Genomic DNA, 18,950 nt, shown 5'->3' on the forward strand with positions numbered 1-18,950 from the left:
TAGCCTTTACACTAACTAGTAAAGCGTTTGTAGTTCATTAGTTGTTAAATATCCTTCGAATGTATTCTGAATTAAAAAGAATGACGATAGCTAACATGGTCTGCATTTCATTATATTGCTTACATTTTAGGTGGTATTTTTGCGATTATTATGGAGGGGAAACGGTCTTTTTAACTGAATTCCCATATGATAATTTTTTGTTCACCTGAGTCAACTCATTGGTTTTGAAAGAAAGTCTACTGACACGGAATAAAAAGTGACTGCATATTTAGAAAAAACAAACATTGATATGTCATCATTTATAATATTTCATGTCACCTTCATAAGGAAGGGTTATGGCTGGAGGGGGGGGGGGGGTATATATCTGTCTTATTATTTTATTCTGCTCAGGAAATCCGATGAAACAAATAAGAAAATTTGCAAATTTAAAAGAGAGAAGAGAAAGAATGAAGCTGTCTATCAAAGTTAAGATATTGTAAAAGCATTTGGAAAGAGGGTTGAGGAAGGTAACAGTAAATGGAGTTATCTTTTCTTGCATCTTCATAATTGAGTTATCTTCCTTTGCGTGTTTATATTTAGTAATTAATCATTGAATATAATGTAACTAAGAAGTTGTATAATCAAAAGAATTATGCAAGTATTTTTGAAAGAAAACAGTTTAAATTTCTAAGTAAACAAAAATACTTGTTGATAGTAAAGTAATAATTGGCTACCCCAAAAAACTGATAAGCATTATTTGAAATGATTTTGGTATGGTGATGTAATGTTTAAGAAGGTTGAATGGCTATAATAGAAGGAGTGAGTAACAAAATGATAACACTGAACGATGTTTTGTTTGTTTTTTTTTTTTTTTAAATGCCCACATGGTGAGTTTCTGTCTGCCTGGGGATGGGGGTAGGGTGTTTTAAATAAAACATGTATACCAGCCACCTTGTTTTACTATGTTACTCAGGTGACCGCTGGTGCCTTTTGCCCCCTTGCTAATTCTAAAAATGGGTTATCATGCATAAGGGTAAATGTCAAAATGATACCAAAGACGTACTTCTTACTTTACCCATAAGATCCCCCGACATTTACATGTAGGTGTTAAGAAATTATTCCGTCAAAAACGACTAAATTTTTAGATCAGCATCAAGTTGAGAAACAAGTATTGGTTTGTGATAAAATGTTCTCAGGCATTGAAGTATCAAATAATTTTTCGTTTAAACCATCGTTATTGCAACTGAAATTTATTTTATTTATTTTTTGTTGAAGTAGAATGGACGCACTGCTGTACCATAAAGTTGAAAACTATAACCAAATCACACACCAGAATTGACATCGTTTCCAACTGACACATAAATTTTAAAGTTAATGAAAATATATTTTATGTTTGGTAATACAGTGTACATACAGGAGGCCCACATGCCCTCACGGTCACCCAAGTACCATAGCCCATGCACGGACCTGCCGAGGAATCACTTATATGTATTTAATTAAGCTTCATTCTTGAGTAAGAAAGAATAGGGTAATGGCCATCTCATCACCTGAAATCTTGAAAAAAGACAGGTATATTTGAAATCTATAATTTTGGCGAAAAACTTTACTATAAGAATAAATGACCAGATATTAAAAAGGTTCAAATCTCAAATGATAGGAAAAGTTTACCATAATTTGTTCAATGTCAAGATTGCTTTTACGTGACTGCATATATTTTCATAAATAAACTAAAGATGGATTGTTTTATCTAAGCACCCCCTCCCCCCCCCCCCCCCCCCCATGAATCCCTAAGGGCCAGACAGAATTTCTTCTCATTTTCAGGCTGCATTTAGCATCTTAAGATGAAGAGCTCTATATAATCATACATGTAAAGTCAAATACTGAATTTAAGAGCTGAAATATTTGGATTTTTTCTTGACTGAATAATAGTTTGATAAAAATGTCATATATCATATAAATTGTACGGAAGATCTGATGGTTCATTTGTTGACCTTCAAGCATCCTTAATTTTGATTGACAGCTTTAATCATTCTCTTATATGAATATGTATTCACCTCTTCCATAAAAATACAACAGCAGAGCAAAATATAGGATAAAATATAATGACCAGAATATACTAGCCCCCTGCTTTAGGTGACATGAAATTTAAGCCAAGAAGACAGCTTTATGGTCTATCTAAATATGCATTCAGTTTCTACTCGGTGCGATTAGATGCAAAGAAGATTATTAAACTGATTTACATTATATATATACGTTAACATTATATGTTCACTTTGGCAATACCCTGCAGTATTAAAACAATGCCCTTGGGATCATGAAATTTACAAGTTTAGTAGAGGGTTTCCTGGTCAACATAACTATGAATTCGGTTTTTCTTTCAGATTATATGTGAAGTAGTGAAGATTTTTAAAAAATGGTCAAATTTTCAATTTACCTTTAGACCCTGCCCCTTGGGCAATTCAGAGTAAACACTATAGTATGTGCAATGGAGTTGTATGCAGAAAAAACTCCATTATTTTCGTTCACAGATTGCTTGGATGGATCCATATCTTACCTCCTGTTATATTGTAAGGATATCATTGGCTTACAGCTGTCACGTGAAGACCATGTATATTCCATACACCGTCAGTACACGTAAATATACATTCACTTCTTGCGAACACAAATACATGTATCAATTTTACGTAGCTATAAGGGTCTCACAATCGGGATAAATGTCTTTAAGACGACAATCTGGACCGTTATGTCTTGGAATATTGGTTAATTCCTTTCAAGTTGATTGTTTTTATGTAAAACTTTCTACACGTCAGTATATAGGCAAGGAGAAGTTAATTTTTTTAGATGATAAAAAAAATTGCATTGCTTATTCATATGCATGTTCTAAATGAACCCAAAAGTTTAAAATATGCTAGTACATGTATATACCCTGTTTTTGGGTCAGGTGGACTATTTCATCTTTGATATTTTCGTCTATTAAGAGGGAAAATATTGATGTTTTAACAAATTAATGATGTAGAAGTATTTAATATCAAGAAGTTATATATATTTTAAAAATACTTTAATGTATTCGACATACTATTAATAATTTCATCAATAGTAAAGTTCATTTTAAGAGCTTTTAATTAAAGCTATCGCTATTAGCAATATTTTTTAAATTGAATTCATGTATAAGAAACTCTAAAGATATCAATTTGTTATTTTTAATTAACGTCCAATGTTCCCTATAGAACCAAACTTTAAACCAGTAAAATCGTCTGTAATTTTTGCTTGCTTTTTTTTAACGTACAGCACGAGCGAATAGCTGGAGTACGCGGTATTTTCGATGGGCCAGTCGATTAAGGCAACTAAACAATAAATAAACCAATGACCGTATGTTTATGGATGTTTCGTATTTAAGAATTCGAGAATAGGAGTACAGAAGGTGTCCGTTATAAAACAAATGATCTGAAATCTAATTGTCCGTAATGATTGGACACCCACCCCTATTCCCATGGGCAGGTGCTCTCTCCTCCTCCTTATTAAGCGTTGATGGGTCAGTTATCGTCTTCTTCACGTGACTTCGAAGGCTTCCAAAGAAACCGCTCTCGGATTTCTGATCCATTTTGACCTTTGTTAATTTAGTCAATCAATAAAATCGTGATTTGTTTTGTTCTCAATATTGAGCGACCTTATTATTACATGTGTCAATAACGGTTGATCTAGGGGTGTTGACAGGGAAAGTCGTCATGAAATGGACTTATTTTCATGTAGCCCAACAATTCTGTCGTCATATTCTGTCGAAACCATTAATGTCTGAATTGCTATAGATTTTTGGCTGAGATTGGATAAGATTGTTTGTCAATAATTATTGCCATTAAATTGTTTCCATGAGAAGAAATGATACAAGTTTAATGTACAATGTATTTTCGTTGAAGGCTGTAAGCCTTTCCTGTTGCTGATATAGAATTTGTAGCAAAGTGTTCTTTTGAGCAGTTCGGCAATGGTACCGTAACTTCTGTTTTATTTGGAGACCTATTTCTCAGCCCATGGACTACTCTTAATACAAATGGTCAGGCAATTGTGAAATTCAGCTGCGACATGGCTCGAAATTTTATTGAAAATATGATTACCCAGTTTTTTCGACCGATCTAAATCACTCTTTTTGGATTTGTATGTGACATTGGTTTGCAAGCATGAACTGGTGCAGTAGACTGGTTGAATATTGAAGGAAATAATCAACTTCCTTTGTGGTTTCCAAAGACGTTATAATTTGGTTTTCAAAATATAACCAGTGATGAATGCATCGACTAGTACTAGCGGTTTAGCTAAACGTCCAAGGGTAGTGCGTCTAAGGAAAGTAGATATTCAGGTAAGGAAACATGTTTTGTTTTCAGTAATGCCGTCTTTTATGTGCAAATGTTAAAGCTTTTCTACTGTTGCACAATATCAATACTTTTTTACCGTGTAAACAATTAAATGTGACTTGCTATTAAACTGTTGATATTTTGGACATTATTTGTCATTAAATTGAAAAAAAAATCTATTGAACATAACACGTCATCATGATTATGTTGCATAATATTGTAAACATGTAAATATTTGCAAAATAATCTATACATGTGTGCAAAATTAAATATCTAAACACGAGAAAACACATGTTGAATAAATATCATTTAATGCTTAGTATTAAATGGAAACGACGTTTTACATTATTTCCGTTTAATTACAATCACCGCAAAAAAAAACTTTCGTCTTAGATAAAAATACGTTTATTTTGCATACGACAGAGCTTGATTTTTGATATACTATTTATCTGCAGGACTTTTGGAAAGTACTATGTCGCTATAATTTCTGATATTGTAGGAACAGATCTTGATTTTTAAATCTAAATAACAAGTGTGAATTAAAATACAAAGTTAAATATAAAAGAAATGACTTATTTGCTCTTAAAAAAAGCTTCATAATCTACTGTTTATACATGCCACACAATTAGAAGAAACCTCAGGCAGAAACATATCCTGTAAGAAAAATAGATTGGACTTTTTAGAGGGGAAACATAGAAGACTGTGGGTGAAACATACTTTTCTTGTTAACGGCATCATAGAAAACTCTGTTTGCCACCAACACACCGCATTTTATTGAGAAAAACGGATGAAGAATACAACATATTTCCGCTTTAAATAACGCATGGCTGCTGTTTCATTCATTTTCAAAATGACTAGCACTTCTAGGTCGCGATTTTTCTTTGATTTTTGAAAACCCAATTCTAACGCTTGGTTGATTGAAACACGATATCGGCAGTGCCTCTGGTGTGAGAGGAAATCGTTGGACATCTCTCTGAAATGTTAGGAAAGTGTAAACAAATTAGCATCTCTAAAGGATAAAGCCATCCAAAAACAGGAAATGGATCGACCCAGGTCCCCATTTTTGACTCTGATGATATGCTGTTGATTCAGAATTGCTTCCTTACTGAAAGGATGCTGCAATGTTATTATTTTTTAAACTAATTTTCAAATTCTTGTTCTCAAAATACGTTAACAGTTGTGTTATAAGCACGTTCTTAGTTCTTGCGCCGCATTCGTGATATTAGAAAGTTTAAAAAGCCCAACACTATGTTCGAATTCGCTCAGGAAGAAATACTTTGGTCACTGTACCTGCATGATCTCATTATAGATTTATTTTTCTCTCCAGCAAATTGTATTGCTAATGACTTAAGAATCTTTGATGACGGATCGTTGTAAAATTGGCCTTAGTCAGTCTTTATTCAATTTGCAAAAGTGCTTATCGCTGAATCGTAAGATAATATCTAAAGGGTATAGATTGTAACATAAAAATATTGACAGGTTTGTGCGAGGCTTTTCGTGTAATCGTATATCATGCAAGTTAATGCCGACAAAGAAATAAAAAAGGTGAAACTGAATCATGACTCATTTGCTAAAACAATGTTTCTGATTCACTAACTTAAAGATTCCTTTTTGGAAGAAACATTTGTGTTTTTATAGAATTTGTCTTTTTATAGAAGACAGAATGTCTTATATATTATTCTAGTCGACAAATATCCCCACCCTTGATTTTAGCAGTGTTTCACAATCGCCCACAATAGATGGCAAACAATGTGGCCCACAGGCATTGTGTAAACTTTAAGTCTGTCCGTATAAGAAATCGGAATTTATCATTTATGCGCATGTGTACATGTAAATAGGAAAATTTATGTTCAACAGGCATATAAAATAAAGTGATGGCTAGGTTGTAGCCAATTTTTTATTGGTTTATCTTTTCTTTGCCAGTGGGTAACTGATGTACAATGTGTCAGTAAAATGCAAAGGATCATAATTATCATTAATTGTAACATAAAACTTGATGCATTCTGTGAAAACTTCTCAAAGGTATATGGGTGTCGGACTATAATATGCAAAAGAATAAAATTGGTATGAGGAAACAGAAAAAAAATGCTTTGCCTCTCTTTCACTATGTATGTACACACTGAATTTAATGTCAGATGTATTTTGAAGTCGCATGTTCCTCTGTAGAACTATAGAGAATGCACATCATATCCTAAAAGCGAGCTCTGTTTGTTGTATTTTTAGGTCATAGTCCAAGTTCTTTTGAAGGAAACTATTAATTATCCCAGTATCAAATGACTTAAGCGAGCCTGCTTTATTAGTTGCCAGGAGTATAAATATTTTTATAATCACCTCAATCCCCAGGCTGATCAATATTTGTTCTTTCTTTTGTCAGGGAATATTCCTATTGATAACAAATGGAAGTTGCAATGTTCGTAAAGAGATATTAATCATTTGAAGCTGTGTACCCATGTCTGATATAGTACAACTTTTGCAATTAATGTCATCATAAGGGGGATCTCTATCTGTGTTTGAGGAAAAAAATCAGGTGGGACAAGAAATGTAATCAATCTATAATAAGTTGTTGAAGTTGCTACAACATTGGTGATTCCCTGTGGTGCCTTATAAGTCGAAATTTGTGGTTATATACTGAAAATTGTTTTTATCCTGTTTGGTCTCAGAAGACAAGACAAAGAAAAACAACCCTCCCACTGAAACTAATAATTTTTTTGATTACGACAGAGAGTAATTCAATGTGTTTACTTATTTGAATATCAAGAGTCTTATTAGAGCTTATTTTATTTTTAACCAGAAAAAATTAATATATTTTTCTTTTACAACTGGGCCATTTATTTGATTTGATTATTGTTTAGCATTAATCAACTTATATTTCTACCCCTGGTTCTACGGATGAAACCCGAATGATATCTTACTTACACGATTTTACTCTCGGGAATTTGCCGATAAATTGGGTAAAAAGGAAGATGCATACAAGATTGGACTCAATTGACCCTAGGTCATGTGAGGTAGTGCTTGGGCAGAGGTCTATCTATAGTATTGATCGTGTGGAGAAACGCGTTCAATATTTAAAAGGTATATCTATTCTTGGATGTATTTCAGACAAATATTAAGACAATGGTTATGATATAAGAGAGAGCCTCTACAAAATTTGTGAAATCAATGCTCTTGGCCAATACGATAGGTTTTCATAGTACACCGGAAGAAAAAATAATCAATGTGTGTAGATACTAAAGTTGTTGTCATTAAGGGCAGAAAGTTGATGATTCCTTTACCTTCAGAAACAGCCGACAAAGTACATGTAGCTGTAGATTTAGTATTATACATTGGTGAACTCTCCTCTTTATAAACAACAATCACCATGATACGGGACGTTGGGACATTTATCTAAAAATCAATCCAAAAATCAGTTGAAAACCAATTATTTACAGAAGCAAACATATTATATGTATAGGATTTTACTCTTTATCAGCTTTAGTTGTAATAGTTGCACGTCCTTGAAACTATGAAGGTCAAGGTCACTTCTACCCTTTTGGCATGTTTCACTCCGTTTTTAGTTTTGATCTTTCCAGATTTTCTTGTTGAGTCGCAATGAATGTCCTTAGATAAATGTCCCTAGTTATAGAGTCGTCGTATGCGCCAAACAAGTGACTAATATAAGTCCATCTAACAACTATGACAGAGTATCAGAAAGTGACAATAACGATGGTAAGAACGAAAAAATATCCCAAATTTAATTTATTGACAAACCAATGAGAATGAACTACTTTGTTGTCCCAGACGGGCGCTAAAAGTACAAAAAAAAACTGTATTATTCTGTAAATCCTGGAAGCACCGGCAAACATACTACAGGGACCCCTGTACAGTTATATATATGGTACTATCGTCAAACTGTATTATTCCCAATCGACGTCTGACATTTTCCCGTCAACAGAATTAATCTATTTGTTGACTTACTTAAAGTTCCTAATCAGACAGAGCAGCAACTTGTATATAATCAGTATATTGAAGACTGGTTCTCTTTCTTTCTATGGACGATTACTTTACACTCTGGAATTGAACTCAGTATTACAATTACAGGTTGCTTACTCGAAGTCAGCAAGTCTACAAACACAATGCTAAGCAAGCTCCGATATGAAAATCATACCCAAATCGTTTTTTGATTGTGTCGAAGTATCAGCTTTGTCCGTCTGTTTATCTGTCTGTACAACGCGTTTGTGTCTAGTACTAAACTTGACATTGCGTTTCCAAAAAAGACATAACATGAAGGTCAATTTATTTTTAAAAAAAAGTTTTTTAGAATTTTAAATATTCTTAAAAGAAATAAAAAATTCAAAACAAATTGTGCATTATGTGATTTTATGAAAGAAAAAAGACGTGAATTTCACACAAACGTTTCAATAAAATTTTGTACATCAGATTCATAAAAATATATTTTGCTGCACAGTGTTACGTATATACATGTTTATACCCTATAGACATGCAAGAATGATTTGATAAAGGTCAAGGACATATAACTATATGATCAAATTCATGTGCTGTGGAAAAGCTTCGCGATGCAACTTATTCTTGGCACCCAGATTGTTCCTAATCTGAGGGTGGGTCGTTAGCCTGGTCCAAGGTCAGTTGATAATCATATTAGCTCATACGACGTGTTACTTAATATGTATCAGTAACAGCCCGCAGGGGTACGAGTCTGATTGGCTACGTTGCCAGTTAGATTTTTTGTACATGTCGCCATCAGTTAAGCGCCTTAGAGAGGATGACGATAACGCGGCGTCGGAGAAACGTTTATCCTATTACATTCATTTTTATGCATCTAGTTTTATGTCTGCAGGACAGTATGATGATTTCTTACTACCTTGTCGAAACAACAGTTACTATTCGTTGCAAGAGGTGGGTTATTACCCACGGAGTCTGATTCTAAAAGTAGTTCACTGTTTCAATCCTAAAAAACAATCAAAATTAAAAGCTGATAAGAGACAACTGGTTCCTGGTAAGATATGGTGTATAATACTGGTGTAACGGTTTTATACCGTTATTTAAAAAATGCAAAGGGCCTGTGGAAGAATTTTTTTAAATGTTTGAAACATTTTATGTTATATATTTTAGAGTGCATTGATCATGAAATATACACTCTTAAATAATCTTTTGATTTAAACTTTAAAGTTTAAAGTAAATATACAAATTTGTTATAATTATTATATTTTAGATATCTCCCATCTGTGTGACGATACGGAATAGAGTATACTTTAAATTTCTTTATATCAACAATCTCAAGAAAGATTGAATATAAACAATGACATACTAGTTTTTGCTTTGATATATAGGTTTTAATTTAAAACGGCTTCGATCATTGCAGAACAATGATGTTGATCAGCAGTAACCTGATTAATAGAATATATCTAATAAATGTTTCCTCATTGGTAATAATAAACTTTGCAGTTCCAATATTAAGTACTGCTTTAAACTGTGTAATTAACCACTTAGTGAATTTCCATTTAATTAATTTATTTTTTGACACATTGTGATATTGTATAGATTTAACAATTAAGTACAATTGATTTTTCGATTGTTCAGTATCTAAAAAAGAGGCGATAGAATGACGACTCCCTGTAGCATAGCTTTTTGACACACCTCCAGCTACGATCATTTAACGGTGTGAAGCAGCATTGATTTTACCTCGCCTTGAATACATGTATATCACTCTATGTATCAGAGTCTATATATATTGTAAGAACAATGTGCCAATCAGTAAATATTTTACAATGGCAAAGGACTGCATTATATATGTATTCATAGACAACCGCTAATAAAACCGAAATTTAATTGGAGACCCCTGCTGAAATCGATACCTTCGAATTCACTAGAGGCCGCCCTGATATGTTAAATGAAATATCGGTCTTTCTGAAGTCTTTGCAAAACTAAGGGTTCATGCTCTCTTGAGCAAGAAGGATTCTACAATTTGTCCAATAACACAGAGAACTATTGCATATCGTTGAAGCTTTGGCTGGTTCGTTGAACCTATTGTTTTTAGCTAACAGAACCTCGAATTTACATTTCGTTAATAAATAAAACCTTGATATTTGCATTCAAAGTCTTTACACTGCGAACGTGTATGCTTCATAGAAATACAGTATAGATGGTTGTTATCCGAGGCATGTAATGGTGTTATGCGATGAATAATAAATATTTCAACAAAAGTCCATGCAACATGAATGAAAATACGCTCACTCCTGGCGAAATGTTTTTGTCTTTTATCATTATCAATTTCATTAATTAATGTGTATATATATTCCACCTCTGTTCATGGCAAGAATCACGCCATAGGAAAGTACGAAACGGTGCAGCTGGACCTAGTTAGTCAGTACTTAGATGTATTCGAAATGGGTTATCATAGGGCACACTAATTAACGACATCTCTATATATCCTTACTGTTTATACTATTCCTATCAGTGAAACCCAGTAGACACAATCACCTGTTCGACGAGAAACGATGAATATGCGATGCTGAAATCGTTGTGATCAAAATCTTGCATATTTCGGGTTTAACTTACTTCTTAAAACGGATTTTATAAAAGAATTGTGGTTAATAAGTGAGGAGATTATACGTGTGAATGTGTATTAATGATTGGATCTAGGAGCATACTACCCGTAGAGATTTTACGACACTCGCGTCAAGCCGGTGTATACATCTCTGTAAAGCTTGGATAAAGCATTAGGGGACCCAAGAGAAAAAGATTGGTAGAGCGGACTATAAGTCCATTGGCTAGTTACTCTGATTAACTCCAAATTTGCATAGAAAGGGACAGTAAAAAGCGATTGAACGGGACAAACAATTAATATGACCGTCTGTGTCAGCATTACAGCTGTATACCCAAGCACTGTATCAATGGAAATACTTGTAACGAGTCTTTATTGAGAGAGAAAAAAATCATTAGTATTGGCGAGAGTGTTTGTATTGTCACCTGCTGGTACTTATACAAAACTCCTGCAATTTTATTCGCTTCCTTGATTGACTTTTGAAATTTTTGTAAACAAAGGGAAGAATGCACCGCAGGTGTACCTAAGTTATTGTTGGACACGAAGCAAGTCCTGGAATTTCTAATCACAAGTGAATTGCACAATGTGAGAGGCCTTGTTTAATTTGGAAGAATTTTTGTGCTCCAAACTGACTTGGATCTTTTTAAATTTGTCGGGTTTGGTTTAATTTTTGGAAAAGTCTACAAGGAAAACTATAAAATTTCTTCCTTTAAGGAAGCAAGACCCAGAATTTGGTAGCTCCTAGGTTTAACTTAGAGCGGCAAAACCATGACTATATCCACGGCTGGAGCTGTTTCTTCGGCCAGAGCCGAGCGGGCCACCAGTGTAGATTTGGAGGTAGGCATTTCTTGTTTTTACGTCACTTATGCAGGCACGCTGGTCAGTACAACCACCGAGGAATTCATAACGAAAACCATCCTCCAATACTGTGAGATTCCTCGTTGCTTGCTTGTAATCTCCATTCATAACTATAATGAATGTTACAGTAGTTAATTACATACATACATGTATATACATGTATTTTACAAACGGTCAATGCATGATTATAAATGTATCAGTTATGATAATCATCACTCATATCGCATGTAACTGTTCCATGTAAATGTAAATATCATGATGTTAAGCGAAACAAAAAGCTTTAATTTAAACATTTCTTGTAATGCATCATGAGTTGAGATAACTAAAGACGTAACGTTACTTCTAAGCCATACAAGATACAAGGAGAAGAAATGGTTATAAGGCCTTTAATTAATTCAGGGCTAACGACTTGTGTAGCTTTATTTTTACCAGTTGCTTTCAGTATGCTCTCCAAAGACATTTTGCCAAAAGAGCTTTTACCCCTCGCCTGGCTTCTTGTTGTCTGTCCTTTACATCGTTTGGCATTCAAAAGATAAAAAAGCCCCACCATGGGAAAACACTGACTCTCTAGACGAGGCAAATCATATTATATTAATTAACCACATCACCCGAAGCCAATAAGCCACTAAAATATGCAAATGACTCAATGTATAAAAGATTAATCAACTGTTCTAGATAGAAAGAGTACCTTTGTTTTGTATTGTAATTAGCTGCATTGTTTTCAAACAAGTACACATTTGCTTTGAAATCTTTCATCTTAGAAAATGTTTTGTTTGATATGATATTGCGTAAATGGCAAATAAAATTGTGCTCTTTAAATGATTATCTGCATGAAAAGAAATTTATGCAGTATATAGCATTCCATTCCACCCCTGAAAATCATTTGTTATTAATTACATGTACAGTCTTTGAAAGGTTTATAGTAAAATTGGATCGATATTCCTTATTGATCCGTGTCTATTTATTACATTGACGTGAAAAACTATATCATTTGATAACTGCCAAAGATGACACAAGTACACGTAAAATCAATGATACCAAATGAAACAGTGACTGCAGTACTACATCAATTCAACCCGTTACGTCCTATGTAATTTTAAAACGGTTTTCCTTCAAAACTTTTCATCTGGTGTTTTCATCAGTTCGATCTTTTTATGTGAGATAGTATCTGATGTGTAATACTAGATTAGTTTTATCCTTCGGATTATTCAGGCAAGCAAAAAAAAGACCATGCAGTGTATGTGATCGCGAGTACAGCAGTGTGCACTGCCTGTTAGATGTGTACATTACTGTTTGTACTGCCCCACACCTACACTCTATTAGTTATAACGTTATAACAATTCTCAGCAACAGAAGTTTTTATAATCAAGAAGGTATGAATTCAGGTGATGTATAAACTTACACATCTTCCATCATCAAAGTCTCTGGTAAAGATATTGCCTCCAAGGGTCTCGTCTTTAGATTTTCGAAGCGAAAGCTTACACTAATAAAATTCATCATTGTAATAGTACAATGCAAAACCTGGATCCATAGATTAAGAGGTTCCTTGGGTGGTTTTTCTGGTGATAAAAAAGATCTAAACCATGAAGAAGTTGCTATTATTTCTAACCTTTTTATTTGAATCAAATGGTTTTAATCGACTATTTGTTGAACTATAGTATTCATACGGAACACGGTAACAAGTAAATGTTGAACTTTCTTAAACTTTAGAGGTACCATAACATTTTCCTTAGGAAGCTCATTAAGGATCTTTTCTCAAAATTGATTTGTTTTTGAATTCCGATTTTGCAAATTCATGTGTATATGTGGATATTGCAATTATGATGTGAAGGGGAGATGAAAACTTTTAGGTTACGATTCAAAAAAAGTTTTTTTTTCACTGTATAAGGATGTATTTTGTTAATTTGAAATCTTGGAGAATAAAAAATGTAGATGAGTTTTATTCGAGCAAACAAAGCATATAAATGCTGCTATGCCTCTCAAACAAAACTAAAAATACATATTGCAATAACGTGCTGTTTGCAGTGACTCTAAAACATCAGTATCTTATAGTGACTTCTCTTCAATCCTAAATGAAATTTATGATGGTGTTTCAAATCTCTTCCATCGGGAGTGAAGTTACCATTGATTACAATCGTGCCCATTTATTTTCGTTGCATCATGTTTCAAGCATGGATCATTCTATCGTAAAATTTCCCTCTCGTGCTGTCAGTTTTATATCAGAACTGACAGATCCCACGGATTGGGCATCTTCCTGTCAGGATTGGTCCTAAGAAGATCTCTCTGAAAACAAAATTTTCTGATTTGACACACGGATGAAAATGTAATATACTGCTAGATGCATGTAGGGACGTGACTGGTAGTAAAGTATGAACCTTTTCAGAGTTACCGGACCTTTTCTTGAAAACGTGTGCCACAAACTATAGATACAAACTTGATAAGTTCTACTAACTGTTCTTGTCTTGGCTGTGAGTTTTAAACAGTAGAATATTAATTTTAAGCTTGTTTTGGTCGTTCTCGTGTCTTACAATAATATGGTTATTGACAGCGGCCCCTTATAACACTAATTTGTATGTACTATGATGCAGTATACGAGTACATGTGCAACTTATTAATGTTTGATGTCAGGGAAAACTGTATGCCATGCATATTCGCCAACCTGTAATAAAGCTAGCTAATCTAAAGTACTGTTCCCGTCTGTCAGTAAACAGTTGGTCAAAAGAAGACTGATTTTCATAGGAAACTAAAGTAGCCTACCAACCGATAAATACTCTACGGAGGAATATCACTGGAATAAATGCGTATACAGCATCGCATATGCTGCATATAAACATTTACATGCAGCATATGATATGTCTGACTTATGTGGTTATAGTCAGCACAATCTTAAGAATTGCAAGAAAATCATAATTAAGGAAGACATTTTTGTGGCTTCTTTTTTCATGTCAATGATATAAAACACTACACTGATCTCAATTTGTAAACGGTCGCTTTTTTATGCCAATTTCATTCTATATTGATTTATTGCATTCTTCCATTAATTGGATTATTGGGTCAAATTTGATATCAAATCCCTCTCAAAAAAATCGAAACATACTCAGAAAACAGGGCTGGAAAGAGTGCGTGTACGAGCTTAAAATTAGGTTGGTGGATGTTAATTATTGAATATCACGATACTCTCTTCATTGTTATTCTGGGACGCTCAATGACTAATTTTATTGTTGTATGGTGCAAGTGGTCCCATTGCCCCCAACTCCCAGCCCCCTTTGGTCCAGTGTTTTATTTTATTGACAGAGTTGACCGTTTTCTTGTGTGTATCGAATATAATGGGAGCCATTTGACACTGCTTCTATACCATTGCAACATAGTATACTAATTCCGCAAAGTGGTACACTGGTAGAATTTTTTTTTATAATTTTGTATGTTTTTAGCTCACCTGAGCTGAAAGCTCAAGTGAGCTATTCTGATCACCTTTTGTCCGTCGTCCGTCTGTCCGTCTGTAAACTTTTCACATTTTGAACTTCTTCTCTAAAACCACTTAACCAAATTCAACCAAATTTGGCTCAAAGCATTCTTATGGAAAGATGAATATAAATTGCAGAAATGAAAGAAAAATTTTCATTGAAAGCGGAGAAAACCTCAAAACTGTAAAAAAAAAAAAAAAAAAAAAAAGGGGGGGGGTGTATTTTAAAAAATCTTCTTCTCAAGAACTACAGAGGCAAATTCAACGTAATTTAGCATGAATAATCCTTATGGGAAGGAAAATATAAATTGCAAAAATTATGGGCTAATTCTGTTTCAAATCAGAATTATTACGAAAATAATAAGAAAGAAAAGGCGTGTTTCAAGCAATTTATAGCATCCATGAGTCTTGGTAAAATGGGTAGGCATGACCGGGCCAGGGCAAAACAAAAGATTGACAGTTATTAATCTGCCAATCTCATTAAAATTTCAAGATATTTACTGACCAGTATATTTGTATTCGCTGTAAATATTGCTGCAAAATAATGAGTAATTAGAATTGACGATTGCCGATCTGCCACGGCTTTTATTTTGCCCCGGCCCGGATTTGCTTACCCATTTTACCAAGACTCGTATTCCATAATTCTAAAACGAGGTTCTTTGTTTAAAGCAGCCATGACACTATATGATAAACGGGTCGATCTGAAAATGATGAATTTGTTTGTTGTGCAACAGTTCGTGTACGAAGAGAATCTTTGAAACATGCAAAATACATTGGTGCCGATTTTGTGAAGTAAATTGAGGCTAAATATTTCAATGTGTTGACAGTTTTCACATATGACGGTGGTGTTAGCTTGTTGTGATTTTCGTTTCGTTTTCATTTATGCTTTGCGTTAACCTGGGAACTGTCGCTTGTATTTCCTGATTTTTACGTATCAAATCAAACAGAGACTTCGGTAAATCAAACAGTTTACTGTTTACCTGCGCAAATTAAGCAACATCTGATGTATTTAGAAAGAACTAAAATGCAATTCATTCAGGCTATCGGTAATTCGGTATCATCTTTTGCGTAATGGTAGAATAATGCAATATGTTTTGTTGAGATGCAGTTTAAATAGAGTTTAATATCGCTGACGGAAATATGTAGGTATATACATGTATATGATTCATTTTGAAAAATAAATTGTGTTCTTTATCTGTTATAGTGCATGTTTCTTGTGTTTAATTGTTTACAATTTCTATTTACTTATCATATTTGAGTGTTAAGCTTCGAATTATAAGCAAGATACAGAGATTTGCTCACAATTCTATGTTTGTACACAGATCTGAGGCCATTCATTTTTTCCATTTTAAATGCCGAATAGGAAATACCAAGTTAAAAATCTTAAGCTGAATGTAATAAACTCATGTGAACAAAATATGACTCAAACCTAGCAAAATTTTGAGCTCATCTTGCTTATAATTCTACGATTGACACTGAAATTTTGGTTCATCATTAGAAATTCTATATGAATTAGAGTATGTTAAATACTTATACACAAAAAATTAAAGAATCATGTGCTGTATATAACTACTCTCTGGGGCCCCCTCTTTATACAATGAATAATGTGAAATGTGAGTAAATAAAAACGACATCGTTAAACCAGTTTCCATAGTTCTGACTCATTTCTGTTGCGGGGATAAAAGAATTATCGCTATTCCTAAGAAAATATTACAGCAGAACAATTATCCTGGTTTGTAGCCATTTGTTATTTTTGAACAAAAATGAAAATAATGGGTGGGCCATAGTAAATTAGAGTGATGTGCCTGTCAATACGGTAACACTGATTTTTATAGCTCTTTAACATGTCACGTGACAACATTTTTCATTCCAATGTATTCATCAATCAAGTGTGAGTAAAGTTATAAAAGTCACGAGTTTACGCGAGGTAAACAACAGTCATTTAATTATTATGGAGAAGACAAATTAAATTGTTGAATATTTTTAATTTGAGAAATTGAGCGCATTGAGGTGCAATTTTCTTCTTCACATATATACATGTAGGATTTTTTTTTATAAAATACAATAACTATTATATTTTTTAAAAAAATACAATAACTACATGTAGTAAGTAGTTGGGGAAGAAAATGTACCTATATGCTCTCATATATTTTGATCGCTTTATTAAGTGGGGGAGGGGGGCAGAACGAAAATACAGGGAATTAGAAGTTATATAACAGTGTACCCCTACCAAATATTTAGTTCTATATCTTGCGTAGGATTTTCTTACTCTGTGTAAAAACAGTATTTCATAAAGGTACAATATCAAAGATTAAGTGTATGCAAAAATAAGTGTAAAATTCGAATACTGTACAATATTTATTTTTTTTGTTATTCTACCGAGGGCCATATGACACACTATCTTTTGAACGCCCATTGTTGCTCAGGTGAGCGATGTGGCCCCATGGGCCTCTTGTTTTACTATCATTTGTGGTTCTGCTATGCTACTACTGATTTTATTATTCATATATTTTTATTTAAATTTTATTTTGGGTGATGAATTCGAAGAAAAGGTTAAAGTTTTTACAGAAAATGTATTACACTAAGACAAGATAAGATAAAAGTTGCAACGCTTCATTTGTAAAGAATAATTGCACTAGTTGGTGAGTAATTCGGCGGTATGTTAACGTTTAACGTATACCCATTGCTTCTGCTGGACTTTGTAGTTTACATGTAGCACCTATACAAGGAAAGATACGGATACAGCTACTACTGAATTATTCATGTACCATCAGTCAAACGTTATAGCACAATGAACTGACAGCGTACAAAAACTGACTATCATCACACGAAAACCTAAATGATATTGCTACTCTAACCCCCCCCCCCCCCCCCCCTACTTAATTCACCAATGAGTACATGTTCTTCCATTGGGTTTAAAAAAGACATCCAGTATTTCCCAATGTCGATGTCGTCAGTAAACAGTTTGGCTAAAAAACCCAGTGATAATGTGATATGGTTAGAATTGAGCGTGCACCTATAGAACAATAATTGTTCTGCGATTTGATAGTTTTGAAATCCCGTGATGGCAACATTAACCTCAGAATTCTCTTCACTTGCTTCTTTCGTTGCTTGTTCTTAGAAGTACAAAGATCATAACGGCCTAATTTCCCTCGGGTAGCGACCGCTCAATATTTGTTTCCAGTACAACAATCGTGCATCCCCTTTATTGGACCATCATCTGTAATTTAACAGTAATGTTGGTCTTATATTTGCTCTTTGTACGACGGAAATTTTTTTTAAATTGTGACCATATCCAAGAGTTCAGTAACTCCTGCACCGTGGAGCTTCCAGACACAGGTGTATGTACCTTAACCTGCGAACACACTCTGAGACATGCGATGTTACGGTGGTTCCAACATGCCTTATCTGACAGTATATAAAAAATGTCCATGTAATACGTTGGTCATCGTGATTTCGTACTTAAAAGTTTATTTCTTTCCCTCTCTGATTTATGCGTTTATAAAAGATACTAGTACGTTGTGCTTCTTTACTTCACATTGACATTTGTTTTAATCAATATAGCTTATATCGCCTTAAGATTCTACCTGGTTTTTTTATCAAGGCTTTTGTATCAGTTGATATAAGTGATCAAGTAGTATTAACATCTAAAGTGCAAGAAAACCTGGAATTGTTGATCGTTTCATGCTGCATTCATGCATATCAAAGTATCTGAGTGGCAAAATGAGGACTGTATTGGTTTAATGCAGAAACAGTTACCGTTCTT

At 33.8% G+C, this 18,950-nt stretch overlaps 1 protein-coding gene across 11 annotated transcripts in view; it reads left to right on the forward strand.

The window, feature by feature from the left end:
• Window positions 1-18,950, forward strand: part of LOC105329024 (dipeptidyl aminopeptidase-like protein 6) — a 111,120-nt gene that overhangs the window by 23,849 nt on the left and 68,321 nt on the right. Inside the window, exon 1 of one of the 11 annotated variants that reach the window (XM_034448057.2) lies at window positions 4,169-4,327. The exons of 7 other annotated variants lie outside the window; for them this stretch is intronic. In XM_034448057.2, the coding sequence (XP_034303948.2) occupies window positions 4,253-4,327 (75 nt within the window). In that variant the 5' untranslated portion in view covers window positions 4,169-4,252. Of the gene's footprint in view, window positions 1-4,168; window positions 4,328-10,793; window positions 11,701-18,950 lie in introns of those variants that run through there. 3 more of the 11 variants (XM_034448065.2, XM_034448059.2, XM_034448067.2) reach the window with 3 other exon arrangements.

The sequence above is a fragment of the Magallana gigas genome, chromosome 2, assembly GCF_963853765.1.
Source record: "Magallana gigas chromosome 2, xbMagGiga1.1, whole genome shotgun sequence".
In the NCBI taxonomy this organism is placed as follows: domain Eukaryota; kingdom Metazoa; phylum Mollusca; class Bivalvia; order Ostreida; family Ostreidae; genus Magallana; species Magallana gigas.